At 41.2% G+C, this 23,512-nt stretch overlaps 2 protein-coding genes across 7 annotated transcripts in view; one reads left to right on the forward strand and one right to left on the reverse strand.

Annotated features, from left to right (window-relative positions):
- The window catches only part of FTO (FTO, alpha-ketoglutarate dependent dioxygenase), a 424,120-nt gene extending 410,212 nt beyond the window's left edge, over positions 1–13,908 (reverse strand). The window contains exon 1 of one of the 2 annotated variants that reach the window (XM_027513571.1): positions 13,698–13,908. In XM_027513571.1, coding sequence (XP_027369372.1) covers positions 13,698–13,742 — 45 coding nt within the window. In that variant the 5' untranslated portion in view covers positions 13,743–13,908. The remainder of the gene's footprint in view (positions 1–13,697) is intronic. The other variant, XM_027513570.1, reaches the window with a different exon arrangement.
- Positions 13,909–14,044: 136 nt separating this feature from the next.
- RPGRIP1L (RPGRIP1 like) overlaps positions 14,045–23,512 on the forward strand; it is a 98,404-nt gene continuing 88,936 nt past the window's right edge. For all 5 annotated transcript variants that reach the window (XM_027513565.1, XM_027513568.1, XM_027513567.1 and 2 more), the window contains exons 1-4: positions 14,045–14,121; positions 17,680–17,771; positions 19,331–19,475; positions 22,600–22,898. In XM_027513565.1, coding sequence (XP_027369366.1) covers positions 17,687–17,771; positions 19,331–19,475; positions 22,600–22,898 — 529 coding nt within the window. In that variant the 5' untranslated portion in view covers positions 14,045–14,121; positions 17,680–17,686. The remainder of the gene's footprint in view (positions 14,122–17,679; positions 17,772–19,330; positions 19,476–22,599; positions 22,899–23,512) is intronic.

Consider the following 23,512-nt stretch of genomic DNA (forward strand, 5'->3'; position numbering starts at 1 on the left):
AACCTGTATTGCTAAACTCAGCCACTATAAATCCAATCAGCAGCTAGGGAGCCAGTATGATCATTATTGGGGGTCACATGGAACATGTCTCAGACGCTGGGCCTTGATCATTCACTCTTCAGTCAAAAGATATTTATAAAACATGTAAAATATCATGTATGAAACGAGATGCCAGTCCAGGTTCGCTGCACGATACTGGATGCTTGGGGCTAGAGCACTGGGACGACCCAGAGGGATGGTATGGGGAGGGAGGAGGGAGGTGGGTTCAGGATGGGGAACACATGTATACCTGTGGCGGATTCATTTTGATATTTGGCAAAACTAATACAATTATGTAAAGTTTAAAAATAAAATAAAATTTTTTAAAAAATCTATAAAAAAAAGATATTTACAAATTTCTTTTATGTGCAAGACTCTCCACCAAGTACACTGGAAAGATGGAAGGATGAATGAGACATCAATGCTGTCTTCAAAGAAGTTAATGGTTGTTTAAAGTGTCAGAGACCTCTTTTCCAATGGCAAACTTAGTTTTCAAAACCAACATTAGGATCAAAAAGGTTAACAGGATGTGCCTCTGGGGGACGGATGCGTTCCTGATAAGGGTGAAGGTTGGGCCCTCTTTTCCCCGTGTACCATGAACACATATTACTGATGGAAACCAATGGAGTTAATTTTTAAACGGCTGGGTCTGTGCAGGGTTTGTTTGGCGGATGATGAAATGTTCTAAATTTAACCACGGTGATGATTATACAACTCTGAATACACCAAAACCCACTGAATTGCACACTTTAAGTGGGTGGATTATACGGTATGTCGAATTATCTCTCAATAAAAGAAAAAGTAAGGTTAAGAAACAGAACTGAATAAACCTGAAACTACCACAACACTGTATTAATATACTTCAATTAAAAAAATCTGAAAATAATAAAAAGTAACAAGAACTCACTGTGATTCGATGGTTTAACTAGCTAATTTTCAAGGAAGGTATTTAAAGTGGTGTGGACACTTATAAGCAAAAAAACCTAACCCTTCTTCTACCTAGAGAAGGCGATTTAAACTATCAAATGAGGATTAAAGACTGACCTAAGGGGCTTCCCAGGTGGCACTAGTGGTAAAGAACTTGCCTACCAATGCAGGAGACATAAGAGACACAGGTCAGATGCTGGGTCAGAATGATAACATGGAGGAGGGCATGGCAACCCATACCAGTGTTCTTGCCTGGAGAATCCCATGGACAGAGGAGCCTGGCGGGCTACAGCCCATAGGGCTGCAGAGTCTGAAGTGACTCAGCACACACACACTGACTGACCCACACCCTGGAAGACAGATCAAGAAAAAAATAATCTGGATTTGGGGGAAAAAACAGAGTAGAATCTGTCAGATGAAGTTTTAATTTCTTTAAGTCCCCTGGTCATTGGTCCACCACCAAAAATGTTCTGCATTTAGTTTCCCAAACTACCATCAGATAAACTGGTAAAACAGTCCAGGATGGCCCATGATGAAGGTAGGGACCAAAAGAACCTTCTCAGAACTTCACTAAAGGACCAAACTGCAAAAAATAAAATAACCTGAGGTAGAATAAAAAAAAGTGGGCTTCCCTTGTGACTCAGACGGTAAAGAATCTGCCTGCAATGCAGGAGACCCAGGTTCAATCCCTGGGTTAGGAAGAGCCCCTGGGGAAGAGAATGGCAACCCACTCCAGTATTCTTACCTGGAAAATCCCATGGACAGAGGAGGCCGGTGCGTTACAGTCCATGGGCTCGCAAAAAGTCAGACATGACTGAGAGACTAACACTTCATACATAAATAACAAACTTTTTAAATTGAGTTATTATATATTAACAGCTCATCAGGTCTTGTAACCTAAGGCTTATTTTAGATGATATTAAGACAATTATCACCAAAAATGGAAGACTTTTTAATGATTTTTATTTGAAAAACAGCAGGCTTATCTATTCTGGATACATTCCTTCACTGATAAAAATACATTTTTTTTTCACCACTTGAATCACTTTATTATGAATTAAACAGATCCAGGGTTCATGTCATCACCATGACTTGTCGCCACTGACGACGCTGGTCTTGATTACCAGGCTGGGGGAGTGACTGCCAGGTTTCTCCACTGTAAAGTTAAAATGTACATTTCTTAAACAAAATTATTATGTGCCTATTTAGTATATAACTCTCTCAGTAATAAAGATAAACTGTTTCTATGCTCAACACCTTAAAAAATGATGATCTCACCCAAGCCAGCATTAAGAACCTTGAAAGCTCACTTGGAGTTCAACACCCACATAAGAACAGTTATCGTATTTCTAAGCAACCTCTAACGGAGTCCTGGGCCTGGTATACGGATACACTCTTAAAGAAGCCTTAGGAAGGAACTCCACGACCGCTGCATGCGTGCTCAATCACGTCCGCTTCTTTGTGACCCCATGGACTGTCGCCCACCATGTTCCTCTCTCGTGTCCCTAGACCAGGTTAAACAGATCTTCCTGGGGAAGAGATTCCATGATCCCCGTACCACAGTAGATGCTCCCTGCTACCACGTGCCATTCCCATGGTGAAACACACCACTCTACTGCTGGTACTTGCTTAATTACGTATTTTCCTTAGAAAAGAAGCCAGTCCTGCAGGACCAAACCTGCCAGACCTTGCTTGGCACTTAACCAGGCCCCTCAACTGAACCAAGGAACCCAGAAAATAGTTTATATTCTCAATTCTTCCAAGGGCGGCATATAACTAGCACCATTTGGGACGAATGGGAAGGATAGTGGAATCCCTAATTGAGAAAATCTGCCTGATTAAGACGTAGGAGGTAGATACATGTCCCTGCTCCCCACCTCCGGCACACAGGGTAGACACTCAAAGACAAAAATTGCAGGATGGTCAAAAGAACAGGCTGGGCCCTGCCCAGAGAGAAGATAAGAGACCACATATTTCCCATTCCCGAAGTGAGGAGGCCTCCCTGACTACACATGCAAAGAAAGGCACCTTGGAGGTCAAAAGGGGAGTGATGCTAAGGGGTGCTAACTACCCATAGGCCTCTTCGGTAGAATCCATCTTGTCTAAGAGATGTGCAGGCACACACAGGAGGTAAATACCAAATACAGACTCAGAACCAGGCAAAGCAAGATGACTGGTCAAAGGAAACCGGGAAGAAAAGTCCCATAAAAGTGATTCAAACTACCATGAGAGTGTGACTCTCTCTCTCGGCCTGCCTATTTGTCTATCCATAGGTTGTGGACTCTTCTTCCTTCTAATAAACACTTCACTTGTTTCACTACTTACCATCTTTGTGAATTCTCTTCTGCAAAGCCAAAGAGCCAGGCCCATGAGTCAGGTGGCTAGGATTTGGTGCTGTCACCACTGCGACCCAACCCCAATCTCTGGTCAGGAATCAGAGCCCCACTTCAGGCTGCTGCAGGCCGAGGCCACCAGAGCTCAATTAGACACTCAGTATAAGTTCACAGAATGAATGTTCTCAACATAAGCTAAAATAGCTACTGGGATCAGACAGGTGGTAATGATGATGATGACAATGAGATGACAGTAATAACAGCAACACAATGTTCAGGTGCTTCACCTGTATCTTAGTTCATCCTCAGGACAATCATCAATAGTGCAGTGGTAAAGGATGCGCCTGACAACGCAGGAGACACAAGAGACGTGGGCTCGACCCCTGGGTCAGGAAGATCACCTGGACAGGGAAATGGCAACCCACCCCAGTATTCTTGACTGGAAAATTTCAATGGACAGAAGAGCCTGGTAGGCTACAGTCCCATGGGATCGCGAAGAGCTGGACACGACTGAGCCACTGAGCACTCACCACAGTTTTACAGATGAGGAGACAGAGGTACAGAGAAGTTAAGTTACTTAAAGCAAGTGATTGAACAGGATTCAATTCTGGGATTTCCCAGAAATCTCACACTCTAAAGTCTCACACTCTAAACCACTGTGAAAGAAAAGTGCAAGTGTGAGTCACTCGGTCGTGTCTGATTCTTTGAGAACGCATGAACTGTAGCCCACCAGGCTCCTCTGTCCATTGGATTATCCAGACAAGAACACTGGAGTAGGTTGCCATTCCCTTCTCCAGGGGATCTTCCCGATCCAGGGATTGAACCCAGTCTTCCCACACTGCAGGTGGATTCTTTACTGTCTGAACCACCAGGGAAGCCTGTACTGTGACTAAATGGGCAAAGGTGGGGTGTGGCAGAAGAGAAAGTATATTCCCATCCAAAGGGGCAGCCACTATTCAGCTCTAGCTAGTGAAATGCAAGCCCAATGTGGCCAGACAGTCTAGTTTTTCAAGAAAGCCTGCCATCCAGACTTTCATGTGAAATCTCTTGGATGGAAAATAATTCAGAAACTTTCAAACACAGTTCATTCAGGTCAAAAAGAACAATTTTATAGGCAGGAATGTGATCTCCAATGGCCCCTATCTTTCCTCAAAAATATACAAGCCCAAAAATGCATATTCTCAAACTAAGCCAGCATACCAGGGTTCCCTGGCACGCTGCAGTCCATGGGTCGCAGAGTCGGACACTACTGAGCTATTAAACAACTGAATCTAATCATAAGGAAATATCAGATACATAAGAACACAGAGACATTCTACAAAACAAATAGCCTGTACTCATCACAAAGGTCACAGCCTTACTCATTATAAACGTCAATATCTTAAAAGTCAAAGAAAGGGTGAGGAAGCAATTTAAAGGAAATTAAAGGAGACCAGATTCAGTTCAGTTCAGTTCAGTTCAGTCGCTCAGTCATGTCTGACTCTCTGCGACCCCATGAATCGCCGCACGCCAGGCCTCCCTGTCCATCACCAACTCCCAGAGTTCATTCAGACTCACGTCCATCAGTCAGTGATGCCATCCAGCCATTTCATCCTCTGTCGTCCCCTTCTCCTCCTGCCCCCAATCCCTCCCAGCATCAGAGTCTTTTCCAATGAGTCAACTCTTCGCATGAGGTGGCCAAAGTACTGGAGTTTCAGCTTTAGCATCATTCCTTCCAAAGAAATCCCAGGGCTGATCTCCTTTAGAATGGACTGGTTGGATCTCCTTGCAGTCCAAGGGACTCTCAAGAGTCTTCTCCAACACCACAGTTCTTCGGTGCTCAGCTTTCTTCACAGTCCAACTCTCACATCCATACATGATCACTGCAAAAACTATAACCTTGACTAGACGGACCTTTGTTAGCAAAGTAATGTCTCTGCTTTTCAATATGCTATCTAGGTTGGTCATAACTTTCCTTCCAAGGAGTAAGCGTCTTTTAATTTCATGGCTGCAGTCACCATCTGCAGTGATTGTGGAGCCCAAAAAAATAAAGTCTGACACTGTTTCCCCATCTATTTCCCATGAAGTGATGGGACTGGATGCCATGATCTTCGTTTTCTGAATGTTGAGCTTTAAGCCAACTTTTTCACTCTCCACTTTCACTTTCATCAAGAGGCTTTTTAGTTCCTCTTCACTTTCTGCCATAAGGGTGGTGTCATCTGCATATCTGAGGTGATTGATATTTCTCCCATCAATCTTGATTCCAGCTTGTGCTTCTTCCAGCCCAGCGTTTCTCATGATGTACTCTGCATATAAGTTAAATAAGCAGGGTGACAATATACAGCCTTGACGTACTCCTTTTCCTATCTGGAACCAGTCTGTTGTTCCATGTCCAGTTCTAACTGTTGCTTCCTGACCTGCATACAGGTTTCTCAAGAGGCAGGTCAGGTAGTCTGGTATTCTCACCTCTTGAAGAATTTTCCACAGTTTATTGTGATCCACACAGTCAAAGGCTTTGGCATAGTCAATAAAGCAGAAATCGATGTTTTTCTGGAACTCTCTTCCTTTTTCCATGATCCAGCGGATGTTGGCAATTTGATCTATGGTCCCTCTGCCTTTTCTAAAACCAACTTGAACATCTGGAAGTTCATGGTTCACGTATTGCTGAAGCCTTGGAGAATTTTGAGCATTACTTTACTAGCATGTGAGATGAGTGCAATTGTGTGATAGTTTGAGCATTCTTTGGCATTGCCTTTCTTTGGGATTGGAATGAAAACTGATCTTTTCCAGTCCTGTGGCCACTGTTGAGTTTTCCAAATTTGCTGACATATTGAGCACAGCACTTTCACAGCATCATCTTCCAGGATTTGAAATAGCTCAACGGGAATTCCATCACCTCCACTAGCTTTGTTCGTAGTGATGCTTTCTAAGGCCCACTTGACTTCACATTCCAGGACGTCTGGCTCTAGGTGAGTGATCACACCATCGTGATTATCTTGGTCGTGAAGATCTTTTTTGTACAGTTCTTCTGTGTATTCTTGCCATCTCTTCTTAATGTCTACTGCTTCTGTTAGGTCCATACCATTTCTGTCCTTTATCGAGCCCATCTTTGCATGAAACGTTACCTTGGTATCTCTAATTTTCTTGAAGGGATCTCTAGTCTTTCCCATTCTGTTGTTTTTCCCCAGAGACATAACAATTAAAGGTAACATATGACCCTGGATTAAAACCTGGACCAGGTAAACAAAAATGCTATAAAAGATACTATTAGGACAATTAGCAAAATTTAAATATGGACTTTGGGCTAAATAAGAGTATTTTATCAGTTAACTTTTCTGAAATTGACAATCAGCTATGTTTATATACAAGAAAGCATCTTAGGAAATACATGCTGAAGTATTCAGGGGTAAAGAGGATTGATGTCACCAATTTACTCTGTAATGGTTCATAAAAAAAAAATAATAGTTCATGTATTTATATATAGGGAAAGAGAGAGAGCTGTAAAGCAAATGTAACAAGATGTGAGCAAATCTGGACGATAAGGCTGTGAGAGCTCTTTGTTCTACTCCTGAAGCTCTTCTATAAATTTTAAATCATTTCAAAATAATAAATTATATCATCTGGGGAAAAAAAATAAAACAGCAACAACACAAAAATACGGGGGCAGCCTTATATCAGCAAAAGGTTCTTGGGGCAACCCTCAATCAAAGCCATACTTACTGGGTCCCTGGCACTGTGGCCAAACTTAATCATGAAAGGGCAACCTATTCTAGTTTTCTTGCCTGAAAAACCCCATGAACAGAGAAGCGGGCTACAGTCCATGACATGGCAAAGAGTGGGACACAACTGAGCAACTGAGCACGATTCTAACTCAGCTTTTCAAATACTAAGCTGAACTACCCTGCTGCATGCCTTATTTTAACAATTGATTTTAAAAATTCATGAATATACTTTGGCACCCTCTTCTGCTGTTAACACAAATTAAACAGATGCCATCATAAAAAGCTATTTACTCCAACCTTTTTATTCACCCTCCAGACATGTGAACTATACAAAAGTCTATGACATAAGCAATCACAGGAAGAAAATGTAATCTATTTCAGAGAGAAAAGGAAAACCAAAAGCAATTACCCATGATGGGGGTAAAAAGTTTAAGAAGCAAACAAGAAATCTTTGTGACCTTAAGATAGGCAAAGACTTCATAGATATGACACAAAAAGCAAGAATCATAAAAAGAAATATCGATAAATTGGATCTTTATCAAAATTAAACAATTTTGCTGTTCAAAAGACCATTACATAAACTAAAGAAGAGAGACAGTACTCACAATACATATCTCTAACAAGGGACTGATATCTAGAAAATACAAATAACTCGTAACACTTAATATTAAGAACACAAACCAACCAAAAAAAAAACAAAGAGCAAAAGATCTGAACAGCCACTTCACCAAAGAAGATTTATACCTGGTCAACCTACACAAGAAGCAGTTTCACATCACTGGACATCAGAAGAAGGAAATGTAAGAGTGCTCTGAGATACCACTTCACACACGGTTTCATAAAGACAGTGACGAGTGTTGACAAGGATGTTAAGAACTGTAACCTTCAAACAGGAATATTAAATGATGTATCCACATTGGAAAGCACCATGTCTTAGTCCATTTAGGCTGCTGTAACAAAATACCATAGACTGGGTGACTTATCTACAGCAGAAATTTATTGTTCATGGTCTGAAGGCTGGAAGTCCAAAATCTGGGAGTCAGCATGGTCTAGTTCTGGTAAAGGGCCTCTTCCAGTTTCAGACACCCAACTTAATCATGTATCCTCACATGGCAGACGGGGCAAGGGAGCTCTCTCAGGCCTCTTGTAGAAGGGGACACTAATTCCATTCCTAACCACCTAATCATCTCCGAAAGGCCCTACCTCCTAATACCATCACCTTGGGGATTAGAATTTCAATAAGAGAATCTGGGGGGAACACAAGCATTCAGACCATAACAAACAGTACAGCCAGTTTCTTAAAATGTTAAACACAGATTTACCGTATGACCTAGCAATTCCACTCCTAGATCTCTATCTAAGAGAAATGAAAACATAGGTATATATAAAAAGTAGAACACAGACGTTCATAGCAGCATTATTTGTAATAGCCAAATAATGGAAACAACCCAAATATCCACCAACAGGGGAAGGGATTAAACCAAGTGTAATACTTTCAGACACTGGAGTACTACATTATTCAGTAACAAAGAGGAACAAAGTACTCATACATGTTACAAGATGGAAAAAGCTTTTCAAAGAGATATTAATTCTCATTAGTCATCACTAAAATGCAAATTAAAACCACAATGAGATACCACCACACACCCACTAAAAGGCCTAAAATTTAAACAAGAGACAATACTAAGTATTGGTGAAGACAGGGAGTAACCACAGCTCTCATACACAGCTGATGGAAATGTCAAATGGTACAGCAGGTTTGAATAGCACGCCCAAAAAGATATGTCCAAGTCTTAACCACCGGTGCCTTTAAATGTGATCTTATTTGGAAAAAGGGTATTTGCATATGGAATTAAGTTAAGGACCTTGAGGATCATGAAATTAAGATCATCCTGGATTTAGGGGAGGCCCTCACTGCAATGACCGGTGTCCTTACAAGAGAGAAGACGCAGAGAAATGCGTCAGAAAAACACAAAGAAGGCAGTCACGGGGAAGACTTGAGCAGAGACTGGAGTTACACAGCCCAAGCCAAGGAATGCCCAGAGTCGCCAGAAGCTAAAAGACTCAAGGAGGGATTCTCCCCTAGAGCAGAGCCATCAGGGGTACTATGGACCCCTTGATTTCAGACACATCTCTAGAACAATGAGAGAATACATTTTTGTTGTGTTAAGACAGCAAGGCTGGAATTTCCCTGAAGTTCTAGTGGTTAAGACTTTGCCTTCCAGTGTAGAAGGTGTGGGTTCAATCCCTGGTTGGGGAGCTAAAATCCCCTATGCCCTGTGGCAAAAAAAAGAAAAAAACCAAGAAACATAAAATAGAAGCAGTATTGTAGCAATACAATAAAGACTTTAAAAGTGGTCCTTGTAGAAAAAAAAAAGGAACCATTTTTTTAAAAAAACGGACATTGTGGTAACTTGTGCCAGCAGTCCTGAGAAACTAATACAAACGGGAGAATCACTTTGGAAAATTATTGAGCTGTTTTTTATAAGATTAAACACAGAACTACCATAGGGCTCACCAAGTGGACTCCTGGTATTCATCCAAAAGAAATGAAAACGCAGACTTACACATGAATGGCCGGAGCCACTTCCTTCATAATGGTCTCAGAAACAATCCAAATGTTCAGCAACACACGAATGAATAAACAAATGCGCCAGAGCCACACGGTACACAGTCAGCAATACAATGGAACAAGCTATTGATCCAGGCCTTCCCTGGTGGCTCAGGGGTAAAGAACCCACCTGCCAAGCAGGAGACACAGGTTCAATCCCTGGGTCAGGAAGATCCCCTAGAGAAGGAAATGGCAACTCACTCCAGCATTCTTGCCTGGAGAATCCCATGGACAGCAGGGTCACAAAGAGTTGGACACGACTTAGTGACTGTAGAGATACAGGCAACAACATGAATAAATCTTAAAAACCATGCTGATTAAAAGCAGACAGACTCAATAATACACAGAGTATATGTCCATCTATATGAAATTCTAGAAAACACAGACTTCATCTACAGTGATAGAAAACTTACTAGTGGTTGCTTGGAAGCCAAGGCGGGGGAAGAGACTGACTGCAAATCAGCAAGAGGAAATCATTGGAAGGGATTGAAATGTTCTCCCTATCAACTGTGGTGGTGGTTTCACAGGTGTAAACATCTGTCAAAACTCACCAAATTGTGCACTATAAACGGGTGCTATTTATGGTACGGAAAGTACACCTCAATAAAGTGGATTAGAAAAAGAGAAAATAATTTATGATTAAATGAACATTTTCTATTTAAGATTTAAAACTTGCTTTCCTATACTTTGCTCTAACCAGTAATATTTCTCAAATTAACTTTTAAATAAAGATCAAAGAAATTTTTTAAAGTAAACAGGCAGACAACTTGCTCTATCATTTCAACATGTTTTACGAGCAGAAAATGGAAAAAAGCTTTGGAATGAGAAGACCTTGCTTTGGGCCCTAGTGTCACAGAGCAACCAGGTGACCTTAGGCAAGTTCTAACTCCTGCAAGCCTTGGTTTCAACATCCATCAGATGTCAACAACACTAAGCTATCTTAGAGGCAACTGTTAAGAGTTTTAAAAGAGTAAAAGCTCCTTTGAACAAGGATTCTATCTTAGCCAAAATCAGAATCCCAGGGTCTGGCGAATGTGTTGTGCTGTGCTTAGTCGCTCACTCATGTCCAACTCTTTGGGACGCTATGGACTATAGCCGCCAGGTTCCTTTGTCCATGAGGATTCTCCAGGCAAGAATACAGGAATGGGTCGCCATGCCCTCCTCCAGGGGATCTTCCCAACCCAGGGATCAAACCCAGGTCTCCTGCATTGCAGGTGGATTCTTCAGTCACCAGGGAAGCCCAAGAATACTGGGGGAGGTAGACTATCCCTTCTCCAGGGAAACTTCCCAACCCAAGAATCCAACCAGGGTCTCCTGCATTCCAAGGGGATTCCTTACCAGCTTAGCTACCTGGGAAGCCTGTCAGGCAAATAATAGGTGCTAAGTAAGTCTTTACAAAAGAAATGAGTAACTTCCAGTGTAAACCCAAAAGGTAAGAAAGACATCATGCCCAATACCATTGTGTGACATTTGTTCCTTTGAACCATTGTAGATGAGCGCAGAAGGGTCTTTCTCCTTTGCACTTATCTCTACAGGCTTCCCTGGTGGCTCAGTGCTAAGAATCTGCCAGCCAATGCAGGAGACGCTGGTGCCATCCCTGGGTCGGGAAGATCCCCTGGAGAAGGAAATGACAGCCCATTCCAGTATTCTTACCTGGGAAATTCCACGGACAGAGGAGCGTGGCAGGCTAGTCCATGGGGTCACAAGGAGTCAAACACAACTTAGCGACTGAACAACAACTCATCTTTATATACTGCCTTATCACATACAGGTTCAAGCATGAAAACTTCAGGACTCTAAAGAAACTTTGCTATAACTCAGGTCACAAATGGTGGTGGTGGTTTAGTCACTCAGTCCTGTCTGACTCTTTGTGACCCCATGGACTGCAACCCACGGGCTCCTATGTCCATGGGACTTCCCAGGCAAGAACACTGGAGTGGGTTGCCATTTCCTTCTCCAAGGGATCGTCCCAACCCAGGAATCAAACCCACATCTCCTGCATTGCAGGCAGATTCTTTACCACTGAGCCACCAGCAAAGCCCTAACTCAGGTTATAGTGTAAATATATATATATATATATATATATGGAAGTCACTCAGTCGTGTCCGACTCTTTGCGACCCCATGGACTGTAGCCTATCACGCTCCTCTGTCCGTGGGATTATCCAGGCAAGAGTACTGGAGTGGGTTGCCATTTCCTTCTCCAGAGGATCTTCCCAACCCAGGGACTGAACCTGGGTCTCCCACATTGTAGGCAGATGCTTTACCATCTGAGCCACCAGGGAAGTTCTAACTCAGATTATAATACAGTATATTTTATATCTTCAATCCATAGAGATACTGCCCTAAGACAAAGTAAAGTGAGTTCACTTGAGGACTCCAAATTCTGACAGCATAAACAGCATCTGGTTCATTTACCAATGGCTCTGACTTCCAATAATTGCCTAATACAGAGTGACCAACAAACAGCATGTATAAAGGCCCTGAATATTCATGGGAAGGACTGATACTGAACCTTAACCTCCAATACTTTGGCCACCTGATGCAAACAGCCAACTCATTGGAAAAGACCCTGATGGTGGGAAAGACTGAAGGCAGGAGGAGAAGGGATGGAAGACAGAGGACAAGATGGCTGGATAGCATCATTGATTCAATGGACATGAATTTGAGCAAACTCCAGGAGATGGTGAAGGACAGAGAAGTCTGGAGTGCTACAGTCCACAGGATCACAGAGTCAGGCATGACTTAGTGACTGAACAACAACAACAACCAAAAAAAAAAAAAACCTGTAACCATATAAAGCAGGGGAAATAGGGACTTCTGAGAAGGCCAATGTGGTTGATGGGCAGGGAGCAGAGAGGGGTCACATCCATTGAGGCTGTGGATGATGCAAGTAGAGTTTACACTGTAGAAAACACTGTAGGTCATGTGAAGTTTCCTTTTTATCCTAAGAGCATCAGAAAGCCATGAAAGTTTCTTTTTTTTTTTTTTGGCCACACCACCCAGCTTGCAGGATCTTAGTTTCCCCACTGGGGATCAAACTCAAGTCATTTCAGGAGCCCCACTGGACCACCAAGGAATCCCATGAAAGATTTTTAAACAGTTGGTTGACAGAGGAGGTAAGAAGGAAAGGGCCATGACTGCATTTGCATTTTGAAAAGCTCACACACTACAGTGTGAAGAAGTGTCTTTTGTGGAAGGGGGGACAAAAGGGGACCAAGGAGTGATTGGATGCAGAAGTGAATATAGACCAATAAGGAGATCACTGGAACAGTCCATTGAGGAGGTAATGGTAGCCCGGTCCCAGGTGGTGAAGATGGAAAAAAGTGAAGAGATTACCAATATTTTTAGACAAATTGATAGGACTTGATTTGGGGAATGAGAGAAACACTCAATTCTTCTGAGCCTCAAGTCTTCATTTGTAAAACAGGACTCTTGATATTCCATCTGTATAATAGCTATCTTGCGATCTGCTGTGATAAGAATACGAAATAATATAAATATTATGGAACCGCAGAGTCTGATGCGTAATAAATACTAAAAAAAGAAAATTCCATAACAATTATTATTGTCATCCCTTGGAACAACTGCTACAGCGTGAACCCCCCAAAGTAGAAAACGGTATTGTAGTTAAAACTCTACATCCGCTGTGCGGAAGACACAGAACACAGACAACTGTTTCAAATACATACATCTGATCGCACAGATTTTCTCACCTAACCCGATCTCAATCCACAGAAATCATTACCGAAGAGGAAAGCACAACTGATATGATCACAAGCGTCTAAGAGTCCGGTAAACTGAGGCACAAGGGTAACTACAAACTTAACCAAGGAATGAAGTGCAGAAGCAGGACAAGGAAATGGGTGTCTTAATTCTCATGTGAGTCGGTCCACTAGGACTAGGCCTGCATCCCGAGCAACACGTATTCAAAGCCCCCAAAGTCTCTGGCTCCCTTGCTGACAAGGCCTTGTAACCCCTTCGCTTAAGACCGTGGGTCCGCTTGCCATCCAACCAAGCCCTTCCGGTTCCCAGACCCCAGCTACAAGTGCACGAAAGATCCCAGACTCGGGTGAGCCCGAAATACCTTAGCTTCGCGCTCTCGTTCCTCGGCCGTCGGGGTCCGCTTCATGCTGCCGTTATAGCCGCCTTCGCCACTACTAACCGCGTAGATTCCTAGCCCTGGACCCCGCCTCCTCCATGTAGTTCTCTTGGCGTCCAGCTCCCGCCTGGCGCCATTCTCCCTCGGAAAGGAGAGAACTACCACTCCCAGGGTGCACCGCGGTAAGGCCGGAATGTGCCTCGGGGTTGGAAGCTAGAGAATTTCCCAGGTCCGACAGCTGGGCAAGCGTAGTCTGCTGCTCAGCAAGCGGGCTGGCGAGGGCCCGAAAAGAACTACAATTCCCAGAAGGCAACGGTGCCTGCCATGTTTTTCCCGTGCTCCTCTCGGCCGGCTGCCTCACAAGCCGTCGGCGCTATAGCAACGGTAGCTAGCGGCTGGGAGAGTGGCGGTGAGTACACCCGGGGAGTAGAGGGGTGCAGGTAGCCGACCCTCTACCTCTAGCACGGGCCGGGGTCGTGGGGTCTGCTCTACCTCCTGGAGAAGGCCTTGGCGTTCTGCTCACGTGAAGAGCAGCCCAGCACGAGACACCTCACCTACTCAGGCCTGAATCACAGCCCGCCCATTATCCCGACTCCCAGCATCTGTTTGAAATTTTCTATCCCAGCCCTGAACCTTAGTTGTCGAGGGGTGAGGCTAAGTACAGTGCTTATCCAGGTCCTTCTTCAGGCAAAAGATCACCTGCAAGTAGTTCGCTCATTGCCTCAGTAGATACGAATTTGAGCAAACTCAGGGAAATAGTGGAGGACAGAGTAGCATGGAGAGCTGCAGTCCATGGGATCGCGAAGAGTCCGACACGACTTAGCGACTGAACAACAAGTTGATTGAGAAACTCCTAAGCCTCCCAAGTGACTTATTTGCTTAATTATTTACAATTATTTGTTTATCGTGAGTACCCTATAGACTATGAACTCCGTGACCGTAGAGACTTTGTTTACTCTTTAGCCTCAGTACCAAGTATTCATTTATTCATTCCATAAACATGAATACTGGCGTCCACCCTGTGCCCTGAGGCACTATTCTCTACCAGCTAGGAACAGGACCGATGCGGGTCTCAAGATGCTTCTACTTTATTAGTATAGAAGAAGTAGTAATGAAGATAGTGCAAGTACGTGCAAGTGCTAGTCGCTCTGTCGTGTCCGACTCGTTGCGACCCCATGGACTGTAGCCCGCCTGGCTCCTCCATCCATGGAATTTTCCAGGCAAGAAAACCGGAGTGGGTTGCTCTTTCTTTCTCCAGGGGATCTTCCTGACCCAGGGATCAAACCCTGGTCTCCCGCATTGCAAGCAGACTCTTGACCGTCTGAGCCACCAGGGAAGACCAATGAAGATAGTAAATAGCAGTAAATATGATCATCTCGGGCTTCCCAGGTGGCGCTAGTGGTAAAGAACCCACCTGCCAATGCAAGTAGGTATAAGAGATGCAGGTTCGATCCCTGGGCCCAGAAGATCCCCTGGAGGAGGGCACAGCAACCCACTCCAGTATTCTTGCCTGGAGAATCCCATGGACAGAGGAGCCTGGCAGGCTGCAGTCCATAGGGTTGCACAGAGGTGGACATGACTGAAGCGACTTGCTTTGCACACGTGATAATCTCAAATGGGGATGATGGCTGTAAAAGAAATAAACAGTGCTGAAGTTGGGAGGAAGAGAATGGTAGCATTGGATGCTAAGGGAAGGCTTCTGGGAAAAAAATGATTGAGCTGAGCCCCAAAAAATGAGGAGCCAGCTAGTGCAAAGACCTTGAGCAAGGCAAGGGTACCATGGATTTGAAGAATCTAGAGAACAGTGCGGAGAAGGCAATGGCACCCCACTCCAGTACTCTTGCCTAGGAAATGCCATGGACGGAGGACCCTGGTAGGCTGCAGTCCATGGGGTCGCAAAGAGTCGGATAAGACTGAGCAACTTCACTTTCCCTTTTCACTTTCATGCATTGGAGAAGGAAATGGCAACCCACTCCAGTGTTCTTGCCTGGAGAATCCCAGGGCCGGGGGAGCCTGGCGGGCTGCCGTCTCTGGGGTCGCACAGGGTCGGACACGACTGAAGCGACTTAGCAGCAGCAGCAGCAGAGAACAGTGAGTGGCACATAGTGAACCAGGAATGATTGTATGAAACTGTTGGGGAGGCATTGCAACATCATGCATTATTTCTCAACCTTGGCGTTATTAACATTGGGGGCCAGATAATTCTTTTTTGTGGTTCCTGTACACTATAGTAGGATCCAGTGCCTGATGATCTGAGGTGGATCTGATGCAATAATAACAGAAATATAAAGAGTAAATGTAACACATTTGAATCATCCTGAAGCTGTCCTTCCCACCCTGGTCCATGGAAAAATTGTTTTCCATGAAACTGATCCCTGGTGCCAAAAAAGACTGGAGACCTCTGGGATATTTAGCATCATCTCTGACCTCTAGATGCCAGTAACACCACCTGCCTGCTTCCCAGTTTTGACCATCAAAAATAGTGCCAAACAGATACTTCATAGATGTGTGACCTTGGGCAGCTTCCCTAAGCTGTTGTCTTGGTTTCTTCATTTGTAAAGTAGGACACACTTTAGTAACAACCTCAAGAGTGCCTGGCACATCTTACTAAGCATTCAATTAATGTTAACACCATCACCTTCATTATTGTTATTATTATAAAAGCCACCATAATTCTACTGTGGAAAAGTTATCATTTTCACAGTTGTCCTGTGTTTAAACTTCTTGATAATTTGGTTCCTAAATTGTCCTCTCCTGTAGGAGTGTTTCCAAAAGAAGTAGATGATATCCCAGGCATATGTCTGTTGTTTACGTCACAGTAAAAACTCAGTGGTCTGCAACGTTGATGAGTTATAATAAAAGTTATTAACCCTGTCTCTAAAAGATAATGCATATACACATAATGCGTACAAGATTTTGGAAACCACCTCTGGCTCCAGACCCTGAAGCCCCAAGGACTCCATTCATTCACTTGCCAACTATTTAATGAACGCCAGCTATGTGCCTAGCTCTGTCCCAGCGTTTGAGAATACAGAGGTGAATGAGGCATTGGTTTATTCTCTCAGACTGTATTCTAGGACCAGTGTGCTAGAGATTGGGAACCTCTGCCTTAGGCCATCTTCACTGGTTCTTTGCATTACTAAAGGTTGCATGAACCACCCACATCCACATATGAAACTAAGTTACTATGGTGCATCTCTGTAAAGAACAGAAACTGTAAAAATGCCAGAATTAGCTGGACAACATGTACATGGAGGTAGGAAGCCCTGGGACCTAGACTTCATGGCAACAAAAGACACAACAAAAACAAATCCAGCTGGTGAATTTATGAAACCTCTTTCGCAGAAAACTACCAACTCCCTTGTGCATCAAGCTGAAGATTAGTATTCAAGTGACATTAACATCCCCGGCAAATGTGTTAAATGCCTTTAATTTACTATCTCATGTACCTTTAAAATAACTCTGTGAGAACAGGTGTTGTTTTCTCCACTTTTAACAACAGGTGGTGTTTTCTGCACATGATTAGTGACTTGACCAGCCAGTAAGTAATAGAACAACCATTTGAATCAAGTTCCTGACTGAAGTATTTTGATACCTGCTTTCTTTTGGGGAGCAGAGAAAGGGATGGAGGATGGACAGGAGGTCTTTCTTAAATTTGGGGAAGGTTTTGTTTTCTGGGTTTTTTTTGCAAACAGAGGAAGAAGAAGAAGAGAGAAGGAAGAATGATAATCTTACCTCATTTCCTCAGCAAACTATAGGAAATATACTGTTGAAAGGAACACTGGCTCCATGATTGAATGTAGTATTACTTTTAAAATAGAAGCTTTCATCTTCTTCAAGCAGCACATGTGGGCAATAAGATGTCCATTAAAGTTCTAGTGCCTTATTCATTTTATTTGGTTCATTCCATTGCATAGTTAATGTTACAACTTGGAAAGATTTTATTTGAATTTTCTCTTCTCCACAGATAGGCAATGTCTGGTCCCACTGATGAGACTGCAGGAGACCTGCCTGTGAAAGATATAGGTCTAAATCTCTTTGGCATGGGAGGGTTGCAAGGTATGGCCAGCTGTTACATATTACAGTTATGAACTTTGATCAGTAACTTCTTTACTTTTAAAGTATTTCTGATATTCATACAAACAAAGCCATTGAAAGGAACTATATAGCTCTTGATTGGACTAAACAAGAAGATGGAGAATTTAGAACAACATATGGTATTTTACTGCAAGCATCAATTATCAACAGCTCATAGAAAATGTAAAATCCCCCTCTGTTCTGATAAAGAATTGTTATAAATCATCTTCTTAAAATTCCACACATCAGTGGAACTACACAGAGAGTACCAAGCCTCCAAACTGAATTGCCTGGTTTAAATCACATTCACCATTAAAATGTTTCTTTATGCTGAAGTTTTATATGGGAGGAAATGCCATATTTAAAAAATTTTGCCTTTCAAGTAGAGTATCTCAAAATGGTTTGTTTATCGAAGCAATATTGACTTTGTTTTATCAAATTAATACACATTAAAGGTTTTCTTTGTCCTTTTATCACTTTAGTGGTTGCTATGGAGCTAAAAAGCACTTTCAAATTGAAAAAGAAAAGTACTGCTTTAAGGAACAATTTAGAGTGTAGGTCTGTGTTCCTGTTTGTGTGTACAGAATGTCAGCCATGCTGTCATGCCACAGCATTTGTCACCGAGAAGCCGATGATGTCAAATATATTCCACTACGTCTTCTCTACAAGCTTGTTAATCAAAGTGTTACCGGTAGCCACCTTCAAGTACTAAAGAAAGGTGGTCAAAACATTATTCATTGAAAAAAATAAATTTGACTGTACAGCTTTTATTGTTAAGAGTAAATAGACTGTATCAGCATTGCTTTAGATCTTTAATGGAATGTCGGGGATTCAAATACAAAGAAATTTTAAATGTGCAAGGCTATTTTTTAGTATTTGATACCCTAAGTTCAATCCTTGCCCTCAGTAACCTCCTTATAGGGCTTTAATCTTTGTCCATTTGTTCTTTGTTTCTTGTGGAGGACTGTTGAAAATTGACCAGCTTCACAGGAAAATATCAAATTTAAGCATATGTAAAAGAAATATCATACACACCTGCTAAAAGGTGTAAAAGTTCTTTAAAAAAGTGTGATAGCTTATAAATGATTTGCAAAGGTTTTTGTTTGTTTGGTCTTGCAGATTTTATAGTTTATTTTCTATAACCCAACACCCATAGCTCAGAAAAATATCATAATCATATTGTTTTTGTTATAACTCTTACCTTTGCAAAAAAAAAAAATACTTCCAGATACCCTTTTAGTTTAGTTTTTTTCAACATTCAGCATACAAATTGAAAAGTCTTTATTGAATCAGAGTTCCATCTTATGTTCTTAAAGACAGTTATTGGAATACATTTTTGAATGGAAACTATTGTTACTCATATCCTTAATATTGCATATAAAGTATTAATAGCAAAGATTTTTGTTCTTAGGTCCAATCAGTGACATGAACAATGCTATAACATTTTCTAAAGCATCAGAGATTATGTTACTATCAACAGTTATTGTTTTTAGAGGCTCTTTTAAGTAATCCTACTATTAATTACCTTGGCATTTTTGCAGAAACTTCAACAACACGGACAATGAAGTCTCGCCAGGCAGTGTCACGTATCAGTCGTGAGGAACTGGAAGACAGATTTTTGCGTTTGCATGATGAGAACATTTTACTTAAACAGCATGCCCGCAAGCAAGAGGATAAAATTAAAAGGTTATGATAAAAAGCTTTTAGCTTTTTTTTTTTTTTCCTGACTCTGTAAAGTTTGGAGGATATGCTTTTCTATAAACTTAATTGAAAACCCCACCTTGAATCTTTTTTTGGAGCAAGGCAGGTTGTAAATAAATACAATTTTAAAAATGGAAAATCTTACAAACTAGTATAATAAAACAAAAAGATTAGGAGTTTTTATTATGTCTGAAATTGCCATTTGAAAGAAAGAGCTAATAGCTATGAGTGCCGTGAGTGTATCATATCTCTAAGTAACTTTTGTTTTAATATATAGTTTAATAAGCAAATGGCCAAAATATCTGTTCTCTAGAGGTCCTGATTTGAAATGAAAGTTTAAAAAAGTAATTAGCTATTCTAACTTGTTAGAATGCATGTTCTAACTTTAAGATTTGGGGTTTACTAAGTAAAAACATCACTATCTGGAACATATTTTACTTCGCTTGGATTAATCTAGAATCTATATTTATTTCAAAGAGTCTACTATTTCTGAAGAAACTCACTTTTGTGTGCACAATTTCTGCAGGAATTATTTCTTAAGAATAGATATCTTTCATTCTTTCTTGTTCAGGAACACTCGACTGTTTTCTGAATGTGTGACTTAAAGTTCATTCTCGTGTGTGCGCGTGGACAGATCTGTATTCATGTTCTAGATACAATGCAAAGGTGAGACAGTGATCGAAGAAGGAAGATAGAGATTATTTTTTTCTGCTTGGAACTTAGCCTCTAAAGGAATGACTTCTAGTCAGTTTCTACTCTGTGGACTTTGTTTTAATGACCCACTGACCTGCTTTGTGCAGAGCTTTTACTTTGAGTTGGTTTTTGAGTCATGATGATGTCTTTTTGCAAGACATGTGACTCACTTGCCTGACTCTTTTCCTGATCAGTAACAGCCATCACCCTGTCTAAATGAGGCATTTAGTCTGTGACTGCTTAACAGTTTTTTTCTTTGTAAACCTAATTGGTCAGTAAAAGAATTAAATTCACAACCTTGACCTCATTAGTAATTTGTCCTAGCTAGAAAGTAGAAAACAACTTAATAATGAGCTACATAGTTTAATGGAAAATGCACTGTGCTAGGAGTCAAGTTGTATGCGTCTGTTCTTTTATCTCTCTGCCACTCTCCTGTGGCATGTTCAAGCCATTTAACCCCCAGGGATTTTATTTTACTCAGCCCTGAGAATAGTGATCCATTGACCACTACAACCCAAAGCTCTAATTTCCTTCTCGATTTCACACCACTGACACTACATAGATACATGGATAGAACTTTATCCGTAAGATATAATTAGATTCACTTACTTTAGAATAAATGTAGATTTGATAAACTACCTTTCTAAAGAAGTACTCAGACTTTACCTGGTCACTTATTTCATTAATAGAAAATAATCAAATGAATATTGTTGCTATCACCGGACAAAGAGAGGCAATCATCTTTCTTGGCAAAGCTTCCTTCAATATCTTTGGAGGAGTTGTAAGCCTCTCTATGGGTGTACTCCTCTTCCCTTAAAAACGAGTTGTTTACTTTTCTCTAGATATTGACTGCTTTTCCACATTAAAGCTATGTCTTTCTTTTGAACGTAATTTCTATCTCTGTGTGAAAGTCTCTGTGTAACAGAAGATTCGGGTATTTAGATTGGCATCTCATTTTAGTGGCCACCATCTCTCTGTGGCAGCTGCATTTGGTAGGGCTGAGGGTCCGAGAGGGCTGGGTAGCATGCATGGCTCTGTTGGGTTGCAATACCTGCCCAAACTTCCCAATGATATATCCTTCTCAGGATTAGGTGGAAAAGGAACTAATCCATTGATTATTTTACTAGGGTGTTTGTGGTACTCTTGGATCTTGGTTTTTATTATCCTATATCCCTTATAAAGCATGTTTAATGGATGTGCCTCAAGGGAAAGAGAAAACAATCTTAACTGATTATGTTATGCATAGCTCTCCCCGCCATGCCACATGCTGTAGGCCGAGTAGCCAGAAGTGTAGATAGACATGTATTACTACCGCTTTTACAGAGCACTCCGCTCAGGGCAACAAAAGGTTGTACTATGACATCCCAAAACTATTAAGGGTTTTTTTTTATTTCACTTTTGTTCTCTTAAGTAAAAGCTTCTGTCCATAACCAGGCTAAAATAAAGCAAAACTCCGTTTAAAGAAAAATGAAGTGTGTTTTTATTTTCAATCTCCTGTCTGGGTCTTTATAAAAATAGATTCACTATAAACTAGAATCAGCTATTGAAGATGTGCGACCAATTTTGTAAAGTCTTGAACTTGTGTCTCTCATCAAAGCCACCTTTTCTTTCTTGTACTGCCAAGATTTTTCCATTCACTGTCAAGCATGTTTTCCGTACGTGTATATTACATCACCCCCATGTGCCCTTTCTGTCTTTTGTTCTGTCTAACCAGTTTTTATCAAAACTTAAAAGAATCCAAGGTATAAACTCCTGAGATGTCAAAAGCACAGTGTATGTCTAAATTTAAAAGCAACATTGAAATAAAACTTTTTTTGTGTCTAATTATTTTCTACCATTAAACAGGCATGTTGCTGGAGCACTGAGCAACATTTAATGGTGCATTTGGGTTTCTTTTTAATTTTTCATTGGGCTTTTAATATGTATCTATGCATTCTAACAGTTTTATATTTGTAATATATCTTAATCCCAGAGAAACTGAAAACAATATATCACCTAAATGCTGCATAGTCTTAATAAACTTTTGAAAAGTTTTAACTTACTGTGGCTTGCAGATATAACCCACCACATCCACAATCTGTAGCTACATTTAAGTGCATACAGCATTCCTACATAAGGTCATGCGTTAAAAATTGCATTTGAGGAACATATGGAGTAAATATGTGTCCTCTCTTTACTAACCTTAAATGATAAGCCTTAGGAAACTGTTATTTGTCAGTGCTATAAAGCAGATTGTTGCCCAGTGGTTTCAATTATCATCAAAGGATTCTTCACAGGCAGTAATAGTTACATCAAAACCTGAAATTTATTATTCAGGTTCTGCACTGAAGTCTTCACAGTGATTATGTTCCTTTCAACAGAATGCATTTTATGCTGACTTCTCACATTCCTTTTCATCTTTTTATTATTTCCCTAGAATGGCCACCAAGTTAATACGGCTAGTTAATGACAAGAAAAGATATGAACAGGTTGGTGGCGGCCCCAAGCGGTTGGGAAGAGATGTGGAAATGGAAGAAATGATTGAGCGGCTACAAGAGAAAGTTCATGAGCTTGAAAGACAAAATGAAGTCCTCAAAAGCAGACTGATTTCAACCAAGCAGCAACTTCAGATCCAGGGTCACAGGCACACTCCGTACAGTTATGTGCAATCTCGTGTTAACACCGGGCATAGAAGAGTGAATGAAAACGCAGGCTTACAGGAATGCCCCAGGAAAGGTAAACTAAAGCTTACATTAAACACTAAATTTAAATTAATAGGTTGTTTTACACTCACATACGTACATACACACACACACAGAGTTTTATTTCTACAGTATTTATGTTTTTAAGCATCTTTTAAAAGAAAAAAAAACACGTTTTTTTGACACTTTGATAAAATCACATTAACATGAAGGTCATTTTATATAAGAATCACTAGATCATGCTCAAATTTGTCTAGTAAAACATTGAACATAAGTATTCGTCCTAACAGGTAAAAGAAGCATATATGAAATTACATAAAATACAGGTTTAGTTTAGTTTTAGTTGGTTTTTATAGGCAGTGATGAAAATCGCATTGACTCAAGCAAATGGAGAAACCACTAGCTTGCTTATATGGTCACACTATTGTTCTGAATGATCACACTTAAGTTCTTTGTCCAAAGGCCTTCCATAAATTTTACAGAACTGTTTAAATCTTCTCATCATGGGAGACAGCTTGACCATGAAATGTGCACATAACTCGGGGTTTAAAAAGTTGGGTTCTCGGTGACCTTGGACAAGTTTTCTAGTGATTCTGAACTTGAGTTTTCTTTACATGTAGAATAAAAGGATGTAAACAAGTGACCACA

Source organism: Bos indicus x Bos taurus, chromosome 18 (assembly GCF_003369695.1).
Source record: "Bos indicus x Bos taurus breed Angus x Brahman F1 hybrid chromosome 18, Bos_hybrid_MaternalHap_v2.0, whole genome shotgun sequence".
NCBI classification, from domain to species: Eukaryota; Metazoa; Chordata; class Mammalia; order Artiodactyla; family Bovidae; genus Bos; species Bos indicus x Bos taurus.